At 46.8% G+C, this 15,858-nt stretch overlaps 1 protein-coding gene and 1 long non-coding RNA gene across 2 annotated transcripts; one reads left to right on the top strand and one right to left on the bottom strand.

The window, feature by feature from the left end:
- Positions 1 to 616: 616 nt before the first annotated feature.
- On the top strand, positions 617 to 12,402 carry pck2 (phosphoenolpyruvate carboxykinase 2 (mitochondrial)). The gene is made up of 11 exons (XM_008292773.1): positions 617 to 1,291; positions 4,462 to 4,674; positions 4,760 to 4,944; positions 5,846 to 5,916; positions 6,069 to 6,204; positions 6,281 to 6,468; positions 6,694 to 6,856; positions 6,940 to 7,155; positions 9,389 to 9,526; positions 10,644 to 10,739; positions 10,854 to 12,402. Exons 1-11 carry the CDS (start codon positions 1,260 to 1,262, stop codon positions 11,321 to 11,323), a joined length of 1,908 nt encoding a protein of 635 aa, XP_008290995.1. The 5' UTR covers positions 617 to 1,259; the 3' UTR covers positions 11,324 to 12,402.
- LOC103365352 (uncharacterized) lies at positions 12,182 to 15,747 on the bottom strand. The gene is made up of 3 exons (XR_520602.1): positions 15,670 to 15,747; positions 15,353 to 15,392; positions 12,182 to 12,966 (listed from the first exon to the last, which is right to left on the bottom strand). It is a non-coding gene; the product is annotated as an uncharacterized LOC103365352 (long non-coding RNA).
- Between the last annotated feature and the right edge of the window lie 111 nt (positions 15,748 to 15,858).

The raw sequence follows: 15,858 nt of genomic DNA, 5'->3' as shown, positions 1-15,858 counted from the left end.
TCTGATTAGCTGTTAATTTATTGTAATACCTGATGGTGTACAAAACTCATCAGAGCAAGAAAAGATAGCTACCAAACATATTTTTGCAAGATAGACAGTATGCAGCAGTTTGCTTAAAAATTTTTAATAACACAGACAGAAATAGTTTCTTTATAAAACATGATTTTTGCCATTTAATTGATGGGCCTGGGACAAAAGCTATGACTTTACCATAAATTCATCACCATTAATATTCAAATTCCTGAGATAAAAAATAATGTATAAATGTATTTTTTCAAGTTAGGCAGTGTGTGGGAATTAATTTAAAATTATAAATTTAATATAATTGTTACTTTTTTCAGTTAAGATAAAAATGATGACGTCACAAACCACCAGGGTTGCTTAGCACACAGCAGCCAGGAAGTCAAGCTAGCTAGCTAATGCTACGGCAGGCTAATATAGCATAACATAAAGCTAACTAGTTAGCTGTTTAGACAGATAACAACAGTTTTATTGCTGGTTAGTTGTTATGTTGCTGTCTTAGATGATGCTGAACATCATTTATCAGCTACAGGTGACTGTATTTCAGACTTGGGAGCTACTTATAAACCAAGCTACAGGTTGTTGTCTTATCAACCTGTTGCTTTAGCTTCAGAAAGTTTAAACCTTTTGAGGGAAAAGTGTCCAAACTGAACTATTAGCTCCGTCATGTGTGACTGTAACCTGAAACCTACTTTGCCTATTAGGGGGGAGCTTAAGAGCGAGCAGCGGGCCTCGGCCTCCGCTTCCCGGTGACGATCTGTTTCCGTGGCCCTGCTCGTGTTCCGGGTCGCTCCTCCACGCTGGTTGTCGGCGGCCGTGAGAACCGAGGAAACTTGCATCATCCAGCCGGGGGGCGGGGGGGGCAGCCGGCGGACGGAACACCCAGCGGTATGGACTCAACCTGGCGAGAAGCAGGAATATTTAAACTGCGAAGCTCCTCCTGCTGCCGTCTGAGCCGGTGACCAGGGTTTAAAGTTTACTTTGCGCCGCGGCGAACAGAGGAGGGACGGCCGGCCCGGGAGCCTCCAGCGCTCAGTGGCCGCGCAGCAGCAGCAGAGGCAGGACGGGTCCAGCTGAGCGCCGACACCTGGTTTCTGTGTGAATGTACAAAGTGCAAGGTCCCCTCAGAGTCCTGGTGTGAGCCGCCACCAGCTCTGCTCCTCATAACTTATATGTGCCTTTATTTTTTATTACAGTTGTTTTTTTAAATATAAGCTAGTTTAGATTTTGCACCAGAGATGTCGTGTCTTTTACTGGGAGTCATCCGAAGGTGAGTAATTATCATTTAATCAACACATTCATCACTAACAACACTCTAAATGTCTGGGTTTGAACTCTGTCACTGCCTGTTTGTGGACACCCTGCTGTCCATTATGTGTGTTTTCTGTCCACTTCTGTTTGTTTCTTCACTCACAATGGGCTTGAAACACAGAACACACCACATCATGTAGAGCATTTCACATCATCCGTGTGTTGTAGGGGACACGTTTTAAGGTGATTTTTAGGAGTTATTTCATCATATTGACTTGATCTCTGAGGCCTTTGAACAGAGCTGCTACCATTATTTCACACACAGACAGGACTTTGATGGACTTGTTTCTCCAAACTGATTAATCGACAGTGAGACTGATCTTTGGTTTTTGCTGAAGATGATTGTTTCTTGTACTGCTTTCATCCCTCCAGGCTTTGTGATGGCACACAGGAAGTCTGGAGCCACAGTGAGCACTCATTGGCTTTATGTGTGTGTGTGCATTTGTGTTGTAATGAAGCCTGCATGTGAGCAGCACAGCGGGGCATGGGCTCGGTGTCGGACTGGGCCGTGCTGCTGTGCGTTCTGTTTGTATTTCTGCTTGACAGATTGTTAAAAGGCCGGAGTCGTGACTTGAATGTCCTGGAGCGTGTTCCGTGTGTGTTCCCCCTCCCAGTGTACCGTCAGGGAGGCTAATGTATGCAGCACGTGTGCATGTCCTCTCCAGTAACACGCCGCTTCCTGACTAGACTCTGCCCCCGGAGAGGCTATTGACCAGGATCTGCCCGGGCGTCGTAGGGGGAGTGTAGACGTGCCTGCTCGCGGTGGGCCGGGATTGGTTTGCTGTCTTGGAGGTGTGCTTGGAGGAGAAGCTGTGCAGCTCCAGACAGTCTGGGGAGCAGATATCAGGGTTATCTGCTGCTCTCTGGCCTCTCATTTCCAACCCCTTCCTGCTGAATGCTCACATTTACAGGTTTTATAATAAAATCTGCTCTGAACTTGCAGTGCTTTTCCACATCAGGTGTTTGGGGGACAGTTTGGGGAGGCAGAGATAAACGCAGGAGGGCTGCAGGCAAGATTGGGAGCAAAGGTCATTGAAGTCCGTTCAGGATTTCCTAAAAGATCCTCCGATGCAAAAAAAAAATGAAGGAACGAAGCCACTAATCTGTCTCTCCCCTTCATGTCTAGTCTCGAGCGCGTTCAGCGAGAACAGTTAACAAAACTCTTTGCTCCCGTTAATTAATTTCAAATGCAATCCGGCTCCTTCCTAATCCCAGACACACTGGAGATAATATCCAGCACCACCCCGGCGCTTACAGTAATTAACGGCACAACGCGGTGGATTTTTTGGAGTGTAGGTAATTGATTTGCTGCGTGTGGGGAAAGAGACTAAAGGATTACAGGATTGGACATAATAGCACAGATAGAGTGTCTTCATTCTGTGGGTTTCTGGGTCAGAGGATCAGTGTTAACCGTATTGTTCCTTTAGCTTCTCTTTTGCTCAGATCTTGATGTAAACTCTTAAACTGAAAAGTACTTCAACAGCTGGAAGGGAGCGAGTTTTGGTCCAAACTAAAATACCTCAACTGGTTTTTTTGTCGTCCCCTTGAGGGAAACGTCTGAGCGACTCGTGGAGGGATTTGGTTTGCAGCTAAAGCTGACGTTCCCATCAGTCATTTCTGTAGTTCCAGTAGATGCTGAACCAGGACGGTGAACATCACACACGCTAAACGTCGACGTGTCCGTGTTGCGAGCACGCCGGTGTCGTCGACTCATCGTCTATAATCCAAAGATTCGCCTTCACTAGCAGCTGAGCTACAGCCGCTTCACATCGGGGCTGTGAAGTCCAGTTTCAGATGACCAAATTCAACATCTGTGTCTCGCTCCGAAGCTGCATCATCAGCACAAAGCGGACAGCGCTGATGATTAATTGTTCTGGCTGAACTGGTGGGTTACAGGTGGCCGCCTCGAAGGGAGTTCGACTGCTCTCACTGTCGAGTTATCTCCTCCGTCGCTCTGAGCTCCTTCCCACGCCTGCTGCTCTTGTGCCCTTTGTACGTTCAGGGCAGATTTACATGTGCGTACTGTGTAAAGACAGTGCAGCCAGGTGGGAGCCATGTACCTGCCTCTGACCCGGACGACGGCGCTGATGTTTGTAGCCACGACGGAAGTGACTTGAGCTGCCTGTCAAATGATCCAAATGTTTGTTTTCCTCGTGGGAGCATAAAGAAAACGAGTCTCACATGTTTCTAAAGAGGTCACCTGAGGTCATCCACAGTCACAGAACAAAGCACGGAGGTTGTGTGGGTCATTGTCGGACCGTTGCTAGGAACCGGCAGCATGCGGGCTTTTGCATGTTAACAGCACACGTAGCCCCGTCGGTGGCTCGTGTTTGTGACCGTCATGCTGCTGATAAACAATAGGCCGACCCCCCGCAGGCCCCTCTTTATGCTGAGGAGTCAGTTTGAGGCAGTCAGGTCGCACTAATAACCACCCGAGGGACGTCTGGTTACTGCTGCTCTCACATGGAAACGCACAAGACAACACTCAACAGTATAAACCGTACTGAAAGTGTGTTTGATCGTGCGCTCCTCTTTAGCTTTAGCGGCTCTGTCGCTAATCACTGGTGGAAATCTAATTTCCAAAACCAGTCGGAACGAAGACTTTCTGTTGATCTTTATGATGTATTGTGTTGCTGGCCGGGACACTGTCAGCGTTTCATGAATGTTAGGTGTTGCCGTTTGTGTTCCTTGACTCACGATCAACCAAACAAGTGCGTCCATAAGTTCAGCCGTCATTAAAGATTACAGGACATGTTTACACATCTGGGTACGACGTCGTGCGGCAGGTCTTTCAGGATCTTTGAACGAACCTGGATGAACTCCAAGTAGGGAAACAAAGGCTTAATCAGATAATTCGTTCGTCTGCATAACAGATGTGTCAGTCACTTCTGTTTGTGTGGCGTCACAGCAACTCTAAAGAATAGAAACTGAATACAGACGGTCTCTCTGATCTCTAAAATCAAACTGAATCCGACTGAGTTCACTGAAAGAACAACTCATGATATAAGCTTCCTTCATTTAGGTCATTCAGTTTTAATCCCATAAAGTGGTTTATGTTTGGGAGTTGTGTTCAGTCCCTGTTGTTTCATTCAGGAGTTACAGATTCCTGAAGCTGTCCTTCTCTTTCAGGCAGGGTGGTGTCGGGGCCGGCGTCGGGGTCCGGTCCCTGGCCTCCATCCCCTCGCTGCCTCCGGCGGTGGCCGAATTCGTGAAGGGAGCTGTGGAGGAGTGTAAGCCCTCCGGTGTGCATGTGGTGACTGGGACGCCGCAGGAAACCGCCAACATCCTGGCCGGTCTGGAGAAGGAAGGCATGGTCAAGAAGCTTCCCAAATACGACAACTGGTGAGAAGAGCTTCGGAAGTTGAACAGCAGGCCGCCAGGCACCGGTAACTTTCCCTTCATCTGAACAATCCTTTTGTTTTGGCAGTTGGTTGGCGCGTACAGACCCAAAGGATGTGGCTCGGGTGGAGAGCAAGACTGTGATCGTGACCAAGAACCAGAGAGACACCATCCCCATCCCTGCTGGAGGGGTGCAGAGCCAGCTGGGCAAGTGGATGAGCGAGTCTGACTGGCAGAAAGCTCGAGAGGAGCGTTTCCCCGGCTCCATGGCAGGTGTGTTGTTGGAAGGAAAGAATATGTTGGTGCGTCGGTGCCAGGCTGTTAAATCCAGGATATTTTAACTTATTTAAAATATTTTCCATAAAACAGGATGTTTTGTCTTTAAGAGTGACTTAATGCCAGATTGAAAAGCATCGTTTCCTGCATTAGAAGTTGTTTCACCACCGATCACGCCCAGTATCTCTGATAATCACCTGTAATCACCTCCACCCAGTGCTCATGTACGTTACTACTGCAGGTTTAAAACTCACAGATCCCCTCCAGGCATGTTCAGGTATACAGAATCACTCTGTCGTATAAAAACCTTTACACTTGGTAGACACCACGTGCCTCTACGTCACCGGCAGCTTCCATGTTTCCTCGTCACACTCGGCAGGATCGACGTCCAAACTTGTTCTGACTCACTTTCAGTAGAGGAATTTGAAAACAGCCTTCTTTGGCTAAATTCTTACCTGCAGTGAAGGTCAAATACCAAGATCTGAACATATTTGTGCGTGGAGGGGAAAAACAGGATTGTCCGGCCGTGTTGTGTTATTGTCTTCCTTGAATGACGGCATGCTTTACTCGTGTCACATACATCGTGTGAGGTGCATACGTTTTTTTTTTTACATATTTGTCTACTCGTGAGCAATCTGCTTTTCCTTCGGGTTGCTTCTTACAAATTAAACCCGGCGAGTGTCGGTCAGTGGAGCAACGAGGCGCTAACAGCAGGAGCTAGCATCACACTGAACCTGTGTCAGATTTTAAAAGCCACAGGGCATTTCTAAGAACAGGCGCTACATCTCCAGCCAGCATTGTAGATAACAGCCTCATTTTCAACATTTGTCAATGATAAATAAATATTTCCTTCAGGGACAAAAGGCTCTGCATTGACGCTCCTCTGTCTTCTGTGCAGGTCGGACCATGTACGTGATCCCCTTCAGTATGGGTCCTGTGGGCTCATCTCTGACTAAATACGGCGTCCAGGTACAAACTGTTGTTCTCGTAATACAACAAAAGCTTGCAATAAAACAATTACAGTGATTATTATATGTTCTAGCAAGATGTTGTTGTACTTTATGGTTATTACCCCTGACCGTTATAAATCAAGGTGATAAATGTTTAGTATTTCCTCGCAGGTGACGGACTCGCCGTACGTCGTGGCCAGTATGGGGATCATGACACGCATGGGCACTCCTGTTCTCAATAAACTTGCCGAGGGAGCAGAGTTTGTCCGCTGTCAGCACACTGTGGGTCGACCTCTGCCGCTCAAAGGTACAGAGCCCGACTCAAGTTACGATTCGTCTCGCTGTTTTACGACATTTTACAAACGATCCCTTTTCCCCTGCAGCTCCTCTGGTCAGCTCTTGGCCCTGTAACCCGGAGAAGGTGCTGATATCCCACCTCCCGGACACCAGGCAGATCCTGTCCTTCGGCAGCGGTTATGGAGGAAACTCTCTTCTTGGGAAGAAGTGCTTCGCCCTCCGAATCGCCTCCCGCATCGCCAAGGACGAGGGCTGGCTGGCTGAGCACATGCTGGTGAGAATGGAGGGAGTTATATTGTGGGAGTGAACCAAGCCCGAAGAAACTCGAGAACTTCGCAGCAACAAAAATAAATAGTCGACCGACAGCGTAGAACAGACTGCAGCCAACACACGCTGCTGTTTCTCACAAATACGTTTCTTCTGAGGCTGTTTACAACTTGGTCTAGATGCAGTGTTGTTTCTTTCAGTGTCTTCATTCACTGCTCTGCTCCCTCCTCAGATCCTGGGCATCACCAACCCTCAGGGGGTGAAGCGCTACGTAGCGGCTGCCTTCCCCAGCGCCTGCGGTAAAACCAACCTGGCCATGATGAAACCAGCTCTGCCGGGCTGGAAGGTGGAGTGTGTGGGCGACGACATCGCGTGGATGAAGTTCGACAGCCAAGGTTGAGTGCCGGGCTCGCGTACGCAGACTCGCCGTGCTACTCTGCATTCAGTGCTCTGAATCAAATGTCTGAACTCCCTGCAGGTAAACTCAGAGCCATCAACCCGGAGAACGGGTTCTTCGGCGTGGCTCCTGGCACCTCCGACAAGACCAACCCCTACGCCATGGCTACGATTGCCAAAAACACTGTGTTCACGAATGTTGGTGAGACCAGCGACGGAGGCGTGTGGTGGGAAGGACTGAGCCCTCCTCCGGCTGGCGTCACACTCACAGACTGGCACGGCAAAACCTGGAAACACGGTAAGATCAGGATGCATCGACCAGGCCAGAAGCAGACATCAGAGTAAAGTGTCCCCGCTGTAGAGAGGAAGGTTTAATGAAGGCCACATTTACAGGACGCCGGGTGTTTACAAAAACGGATCAAAAATAACATTGTTCAGATCGTTTTCAAAACAATCTTCGTTTACACAAACCCGCTCATTAGGAGCTGCTATGAGCTGCCAGACCTATAGGGGGCAGTGTAACAAGAAGCATAAAGCCATGCTAGCCAATCAGAATCCTGGAAAAAACACAACAACGAACGGCACAATGACATTCTGCAGTTCTCACACCATTCCTCCAGGTGAACTAGTTTAGTTTCAAAGTTTTCCACCAGTGAGCAGTTCGCCCAGGTCGGATCCAAAACCAGCGGTGACGACGTTGGGAGACGACCCTCGGTCTCGGCAGGAGGACAAGTTGATGGAAAACCGCTGACCTCCTCTGCTCCTCCACAGAACAGAACAGTTCTGAATGTAAATGCAAACAGACCAGAAGCGTAAAAACCAGCACCGCTTCAACAGCATCTGTTTGTATCACAGCAGCCAAACTGTAAACATGTGACCTGATGATGCTTTTGTTGCACACTGTGACGTCGAACTCCGTCTCCTCCTGTCTACATGCAAAGACGGAGTTTTTCCAAATCTCCACTGTGGTTGGAGTTTTCAGATCTGATCGTTTTCGTTGATTTGTAGCTTCATTTACGTGTAAACCAAAGACCCGTTGAAGTATCTTTCTGCTGCGTGTAAACGGGGCCTCAGTTTTGATCATATTCATATTAACCAGTTTTACATTTTATCTTTAACCCTCTGACATTCACGTTATCTTTCTAAAAACACTTTAATCGCACCAAACAGAAGGAAGATCAGATTTTCAACTTTCCAATAATCCTTAAATAGATCCCTTCTGGTTCCATCAGAAGAAGCAACCAAATCGTGATACGTCATCAAAATCAGCTAAAATAGCTAAAAGTTATGAAGCAAAACAACAACATAGATTTCTGCGCCGCTCCTCGGTACAACTATGAAGCCACGACGGGCTCAGTTGGTACCAGATTCAGGGATTTTTCAGCTAAACCGCAGGCTGTGTTTATGCAGCACAATAGGAGACACATTGAAATAGCATTCATGATAAATTATCTGTAAAGCTTCTACTCTTCTCATAGATTAGTCGTAGCAGCTGGACCTGCTTGAGTTCTTTGAAGACGTTCCACCTCCATCCAAGAGGCTTCATCAGCTCTGACTGACTAGTTGGGAGTTCCAGATATCCTGAAGGAGACATTAACACCTGAGTTTGGGTTTCAGATGGGGGTTTGTTGCTCCTCCCCCTCGTTATGCGAGTCGTTAGTGCTCCCCCTACCACAGTGGGGTTCGTTAGGGTCTTTGTGGCTAGGTGTGGATGTGGGTTCATCTTCCTGGGGAGAGATCTTAGGACTAGACAGGTGAGAGGTGATGCCTCAGACCTCCACCTCTGCTGAGGGATGGTCCTTCCAGTTAGATGGCTTCTTTCACGCCTCTCTCAAACCATCTGTCCTCCCTGCAGGCCAACATCTGTACGTTATTGTCTTCAAATGAGTGTCCGTTGTCCTTAAGATGCAGGTGAACGTTCATGGTAACATATCTCTAGTATGCAGCCAGTGATGATCACACCTGTGGGCCTCTGAGACATGCACCTGTTGAGTTCAGGTTTTTGATTTTTTGCAACACACACACAAAAATCAACTTTCATTTTTCCCTTTTTTTATGATTTATGGCATCATTACTGTCATTTTGCACAAAACACAGTTGGTTCTCTGTGGTTGTTATGTTTCAACAAAGGTGCACAAATTTATAAAACATTAATTAAAAGAGAAAAAAGAAAAAACAGCCCTGAAATTACTCAGAAGGTTAATCAGGCCTTTGTTTGTTCTCACAACAGTTATGATTAATCCCATTAGAGGGGTGAACTGAAGTGTGTGGTACACACTGCCACCTAGTGGTGTCCCGAAGCAACATCAGTTTCAGAAATGAGGTAAACTTTATTGATCCCACGGTGGGGAAAGTTCACCGTTACAACAGCTCAGAAAAGAGAAGTCCGTACAAGAATAACTTAGAAACACACGGCGCAAAATCAGAAGAATACTACATGCATCTAGAGATCTAGATCTAGAGATGAACCGTGACTTAGGTTCTCCACCAAATCACTAAATAACAAACTCCCGTCTCCTCCTTGTGCACAGGAAGCTCCACGCCTTGCGCTCACCCCAACTCCCGCTTCTGCGCCCCGGCGGCTCAGTGTCCCATCATTGACCCGAAGTGGGAGAGCGAGGAGGGCGTCCCCATCGACGCCATCATCTTTGGAGGCAGGAGGCCGGAAGGTTGGTGCTGCTTTCATGCAACTTGCATGGAGAGTTTGTCTGTAGTAGAAAGAGGCGTTACTTGTACGGTCGTCTGTGGCGTGGGAGAGGAAGGAGGAAGTAAAGCTTAATCTGCTTACATCAGTACGACAACCAGAAAATAAAAGATAATAATGTGGGGAATAAGTACCTTTATACAGGTAGGAGGTTTTAAATTAAACAATTAACAGCTTAATAGGTGTTTTTAGATTATATGAAAACAAATTTAAATGTATGATTGCCTTTATCATGCATTTTAGGTATTTGTTGTATTTCTGTGTCAGTTTAGTTTATTTGAAAAATAAACACAAATAGAGTTTGGTTATTTAAAAAAAAGGAAGTTTCATCCACCTGCTGTCAGAAGGCATCTCAAATTATTCTAAAACTTATTGCACAATATGTAAAATAGTTAAATCAACCTACATTCTAATATGTACAGTATATGCAGTTACTGAAATGCAGTTAAATACAAAGACGGGTGAATTATGAGTGTACTCTTGTTAAAAGATGACGGAGACAACATCAGGGATGACATTGTCCTCGGTCATTTCTTAAAATACTATAAAAACAGCTTTGGAAAGGTTTTTATTTATTTATTTTTTCTATTAAACATGTTCAGATTCTTGTGTTCTGTCACTAGTAAACCATGAAGTGTGTTGTGGAGCATGTTCTGACATATTTAAGAAGAAAATGAGTCGGCGATCTTTGGTCTGCCTGTAGGTTTATTGGATACGATGAAAATACAGAAAAACTGAGCTGGTCTTGAGGCCTACAAGTTCTGTATTTTCATGAACACAAATCTGTAGCATCTGGAAAAACAAACGGGACACACAGAGTGTGACCTAGTATGGCGTATGTGGTTTATCATGTTCAACCTGCTGATTGTTTACCATCATTACATTCAGTCTCTACTTATTCTGTTCTCACACAAGTAGAAGCACTCTGACTTCAGTATTCACACTCAGCGCTGATATCAGCAGATCTCTACTGTTCATGGCCTGCTCAGTGCAACACAGCGCTCGTGCTGTTGACGTATAACACAACATCGATGTCAGAAGGTAGCTGTGCAGTTAACACGATCAAACGCTGCTGTTGTCAGGAGTCCCTCTGGTCTACGAGTCTTTCAACTGGCAGCACGGAGTGTTTGTTGGAGCCGCCATGAGGTCCGAGGCCACGGCAGCTGCTGAGCACAAAGGTACAAACTCGTAAATGATTTTCTGATTTTGTGTCGATTGTCTTTTTGCCGTTCCGCCAGACGTCACAGCTGTCCTGGTCGATGAGACGTAAAGTATTTAACTTTCCCCTGCAGGCAAGGTGATCATGCACGACCCCTTCGCCATGCGGCCGTTCTTCGGCTACAACTTCGGCGACTACCTCGCTCACTGGCTGAGCATGCAGAGCCGAAAGGCCCCCACTCACCTGCCCAAGATCTTCCACGTCAACTGGTTCAGGAAGGACCCGGCGAGCGGCGCCTTCCTCTGGCCCGGCTTCGGCGAGAACGCCCGCGTGCTGGAGTGGATCTTCAAGCGCTGCGGCAGAGAGAGGGAGGACGAGGCGGCCAAGAAGAGCATGATCGGCTGGCTGCCAGTGGATGGCGCCATCGACACCAAGGGTCTGGGCGGCAAGGTGGATATGGGCGCCCTGTTCGACGTGCCCAAGCCCTTCTGGCAGAACGAGACCAAGGAGCTGAGAGCCTACTTCACCCAGCAGGTGGGAGCCGACCTGCCCGCCCAGGTGGAGGCTGAGCTGAAGGCGCTGGAGGACAGAGTGCACAAATAAAACCCTACTGAGCGACAGTTCATCCAGAAGCAGGGAGGGAGGCACTGGTGGGACAGAATTCAGATTGTTAGGGTGCAATCAGAGCTACTGACTGGGTTTACATGTAGAGAGAATTGAGTTCTGAACCAGGTTAGCTTGAAAAAAAAGAAAAAAAAAAAGAAAAAAGTTTTGGTTTGATACATGAAAACAAAGTTTGAGATGGGTTTGATTTTCAAAAACATCTACCACGGTGCCAGAAACATGACGGTGGCTAACACCAGCTCACTCACACCAACCAGTCATGTATTTATTCTATCACTGGAGCACACTAAGGCAGCCACACCTTTAGTCAACATTCTTTGTGCATGAAAACACAGTCGGTCGTCTCTGACTTTCTCCTTACAAAGAGAAATCTGTTAGGAAGAAGAAAAAAAACCAAAAATCTACAATGCAATATCTACCTTACAGACACGACTTCACGCTAATGCTGCAACACTTGAGGAACTGGTGCTGGGTTGGTGGTAGGAGGGAGGTTTGATTCTCAGCCTGAAGGTTAGTTTTCAGAAACAGAAGCTAATGTCACTACCTCTATTCACTCACAACTCCCCGCGTGGCGCTGGAGTACAATCACCGTGGCCTTATAGTGCCTCGGAGACACTTCACGATGGTGTCCAGGCTGCTAGTGTTTACAGGCTGAAGCCCAAAGACCTTTTCATAGCCAAAATTCTGAAAGAGTAGGTAAGGAGGGAACATTTTTACAGATTGAAAGGTTTTAAATTCTGAATCTTGGCCCCAGCTTTTTAACCACACTGTTGAGAGTGTCATGAAATGCCCTTTTATTCTAAATTGATATTACTTTTTAATTTTTTTTTTTATTGCTCAAAACAGATTTATATTTGGGGCCAAGGATTACTATGCATCATCCATCAAGCCACTTTTGTAATGTTTGTGATTAAACTGTATGATTTCAGGTGATGTTTACACACAATATGTGAAATGTTGGACCAATAAATGCGACTGAGATTATTAGGTATTTTTTAGAAATTGTACGCCGAGGTTTTTATTACAGTGCAATGAATAAACATCTTCATGAGCAGAAACAGCGACTCGTTCATTTTTGCTGCAACTTGAGTGAATGAATTAAACTCTCACAAACACACTGTTAACTCTCACAAAGCTAATTATTAGATTTACTTTGGGTTCACTTCTGTTCTCTGCTGGAAAAGCAGGCGCAGAATCGTGTCGTTTGAACTATTTACAGAGTTCATTGTCACACCACAGCAGCGCAGCAACGGAAGTAAAAGTGACCAAACTGTGAGCTGCAGGGCGTGGAGGTGTGAAGTTTCCTGTTATTCAGCTGAGGTCGGTAAGCATCTCTTGTCGAACTAATGCCTCGCAAAACAAATTCAAGCATATGATCCCAAAAACAGAACTTAGTTCTTCTTCACTTGAGCGTAGAGATCTTCGAGGCCTCCAGCAGTTGGACCTGAGCTGCTCTGTGGTTCGGACGCTTGGATCCGTGCGTACATGGTTTCCTGATGCTGTTCGCTGTCCCGCACCGAGACGCTTGATTTCGGATTGCAGAACTTGACGTCTGCGTACTGGATGTCTTCCTCTGATTTACTGGCTGGCATTTGAAGAGCCACCTCCCCACCTGTGTGATTCTGGAGAATTAAAAAAGAAACGTTGAGCTCGATCCTTGACTTATGTTTACTGAATAGGCTTTTGGACGAGTTTCAGCAGCACGTGTCAGACGTGTGGACTCGTTTAGACTTTGCTTTTCTCTAAATGGGTCACATACTAGCAGTGTTGGGATCAGATTACTTTGAAATATAGTCAGTTACAGTCCTGACACAAGCGACAGACGTTGCTACTGTTTAATTGATATTGCCAAGAATGGAGGGATGATCTGGAGACACAACTGCTGCTTAAGTCTTTCAACTTTTTCCCCTCATGTGGAGCACTTAGCTATAAAAACCTAAATGTCAGATGCACTTTTCATGAGTTAGTTACTTCAGTATCATAGTTAGTATTACTTTTCTACTGCCACGACTACTTTTCCGTTCTAGTTTAGGTTTAGTTCACTTGTTTTCTCTTTGTAATGTATCATTAACACAGTTGAAACCAGAAGTTCACATAGACTGTATGTAAAACCCGGTGGTGGACACCGGCGGTGAGGGAAGCCGTCAGGCTGAAGAAGGAGACCTTTCGGGCCTGGTTGGCTCGGGGGTCTCCTGAAGCAGCAGAGAGGTACCAGCCGGCCAAAAGGGCTGCAGCTGCTGCAGTCGTGGAAGCTAAAACAGGGGTGTGGGAGGAGTTCGGGGAGGGTATGGAGAAGGACTTTCGGTCGGCCTCGAAGAAGTTCTGGCAGACCGTCCGACTCCTCAGAAAGGGGAGGCAGGGATTCGCCCAGGCTGTGTACAGCCAGGGAGGAGAACTGCTGACCCAGACTGGGGACCTCGTCGAGCGGTGGAAGGAGCACTTCAAGGAACTCCTGAACCTGGTAAACATGTCCTCTGCTGAGGGGCAGAGCCTGAAGACCTGGGAGTTTCTACGTCCATATCCGTGGTAGAGGTCACCGAGGTAGTTAAATAGCTCCTTGGTGGCAAAGTACCAGGTATGGACGAGATTCACCCCGAGATGCTAAAGGTTCTGGACATTGTCGGACTGTCACGGCTGACACGTCTCTTCAGTGTTGCGTGGGCATCGGGTACAGTGCCTGTGACAGACTGGGGTGGTGGTTCTCATTTTCAAAAAGGGGGACCTGAGAGTGTGTTCCAACTACCGGGGTATCACACCTCTCAGCCTCCCCAGGAAAGTTTACTCTAGGGTGCTGGAAAGGAGGCTCTGGCCAATTGGTAAACCTCAGGAGGAGCAATGTGGATTCCATCCTGGTCGTGGAACAGTGGACCAGCTCTTTACCCTTGTGGGGCTGCTGAGGGGGACATGGGAATTCGACCTGCCAGTCCACATGTGTTCTGTGGTTCTGGAGAAGGCCTACGACTGTGTTCCTCGATGGACTCTGTGGGGGGTACCAGGCTCGCTGCTACAAGCCATTCGGTCCCTCTACAACCAAAGTGTGAGCTGCGTCCACATTCTCTGCAATAAGTCGAACACGTTCTCAGTGGGTGTTGAACTCGGCCAGGGCTGCCCTTTGTCACCGATCCTGTTTGTGGTCTTCATGGACAGGATCTCAAGGCGCAGCCAGGGTGAGGAGGGTGTCCAGTTCAGGGACCTCAAGATCATGTCTCTGCTTTTTGCAGCGAGTGCGAAGCAGCGGGGATGTGGATCAGTACCTCCAAGTCCAAGGCCATGGTCCTCTACTGGAAACAGGTGGATTACCTCCTCCAGGTGTGGGGGGAGGGAGTTGCTTCCCCAAGTGAGGAAGTTTAAGTATCTCGGGGTCTTGTTCACGAGTGATGGGAAAATGGAGTGAGAGGTGGACAGGTGGCTGGGTGCGGCGCTGTACCGGACCGTCGATTTACCAGTCCATCTATGTCCCAACCCTCACCTATGGTCATGAGCTTTGGGTCGTGACCGAAAGAACGAGATCGTGGATACAAGCGGCCGAAATGAGCTTCCTCCGCAGGTGGTGCTTGTACATTTGTATTTTAATGGTCTCTAGTTAGTTATAAACTAGATTTAAATTCTTTTTCTAGCTTATGAAAGCCTTAAAGCCCTAAATATGTTTGTGACATAATTGCAGAGCAGCTGTACCTGCTGTGCCCTGACAAACCATCTTCCTCATAGCCTCAAGTTTTTCCTCTAACTTAGCTACTTCACATGAGAGCTGAAAAAGCCTTAAAAATTAACTTGGCCCTTTGTGTGGTTTGTACCGTCTCTTTCTGAAGGTTTCCCACCTCAGTATGGAGCTAACATGGTGTTATGTCACATGAGTTGTGTAGCTTAATATTGATCCCACTTGGTGATCTCAGTAATGGCTTCCGTACTAATTCTAAGGAGCCATTAGAGCGGTAAAGTAAAGGCGAAAATCTGGCAGCCTTACAGTCAGTGAAATTTGGTACGTAAAAAAGATTTGTGTTTTCCCACCTGAGTCTGTTGTCGAGTTGGATATTTTGTCTTAAACCACCTGAAAGATAATAAAGAGCTGTTAGAATAATCTGACAGTGCTTCAGATGACCATACATAGAGACAGGGTTTACACGAAGAACCTAAAGGGGTGCGGACATTTGCCAAAGTTAAACCGAACAACAAGTCGTCTGAACAACAACTTTAGTCATTTGTTTGTTTGATAATGAAGCGCACCAAGGATCACATATTCATCGTGCCATCACCTTTAACACAGTTGAAGATGAAACTTTGCTGCACAGAAATTGTGTGAGAGGTTTTTTTTTAATGATGCTTACCAAACACAGAGAAGGCAGCAGATGAGTACGACAAGACTCGTTACAACAGCCGCTATTATAGATAGATGAGAGCTTTCTGTTCCAGGGAAAACAAAAACAAACCAACAAAAAATCAGAAAAATCACGTGACTGACTGTAAATAAATGTGGACATAAACTGAGCAAAAAGCAGAAAAGAAGAGGAGATCAG

This window comes from Stegastes partitus, unplaced genomic scaffold, assembly GCF_000690725.1.
Source record: "Stegastes partitus isolate 25-593 unplaced genomic scaffold, Stegastes_partitus-1.0.2 Scaffold832, whole genome shotgun sequence".
In the NCBI taxonomy this organism is placed as follows: Eukaryota; Metazoa; Chordata; class Actinopteri; family Pomacentridae; genus Stegastes; species Stegastes partitus.
The sequence above is the reverse complement of the archived record's forward strand: the minus strand, read 5'-3'. Positions and strand labels throughout refer to the sequence as shown.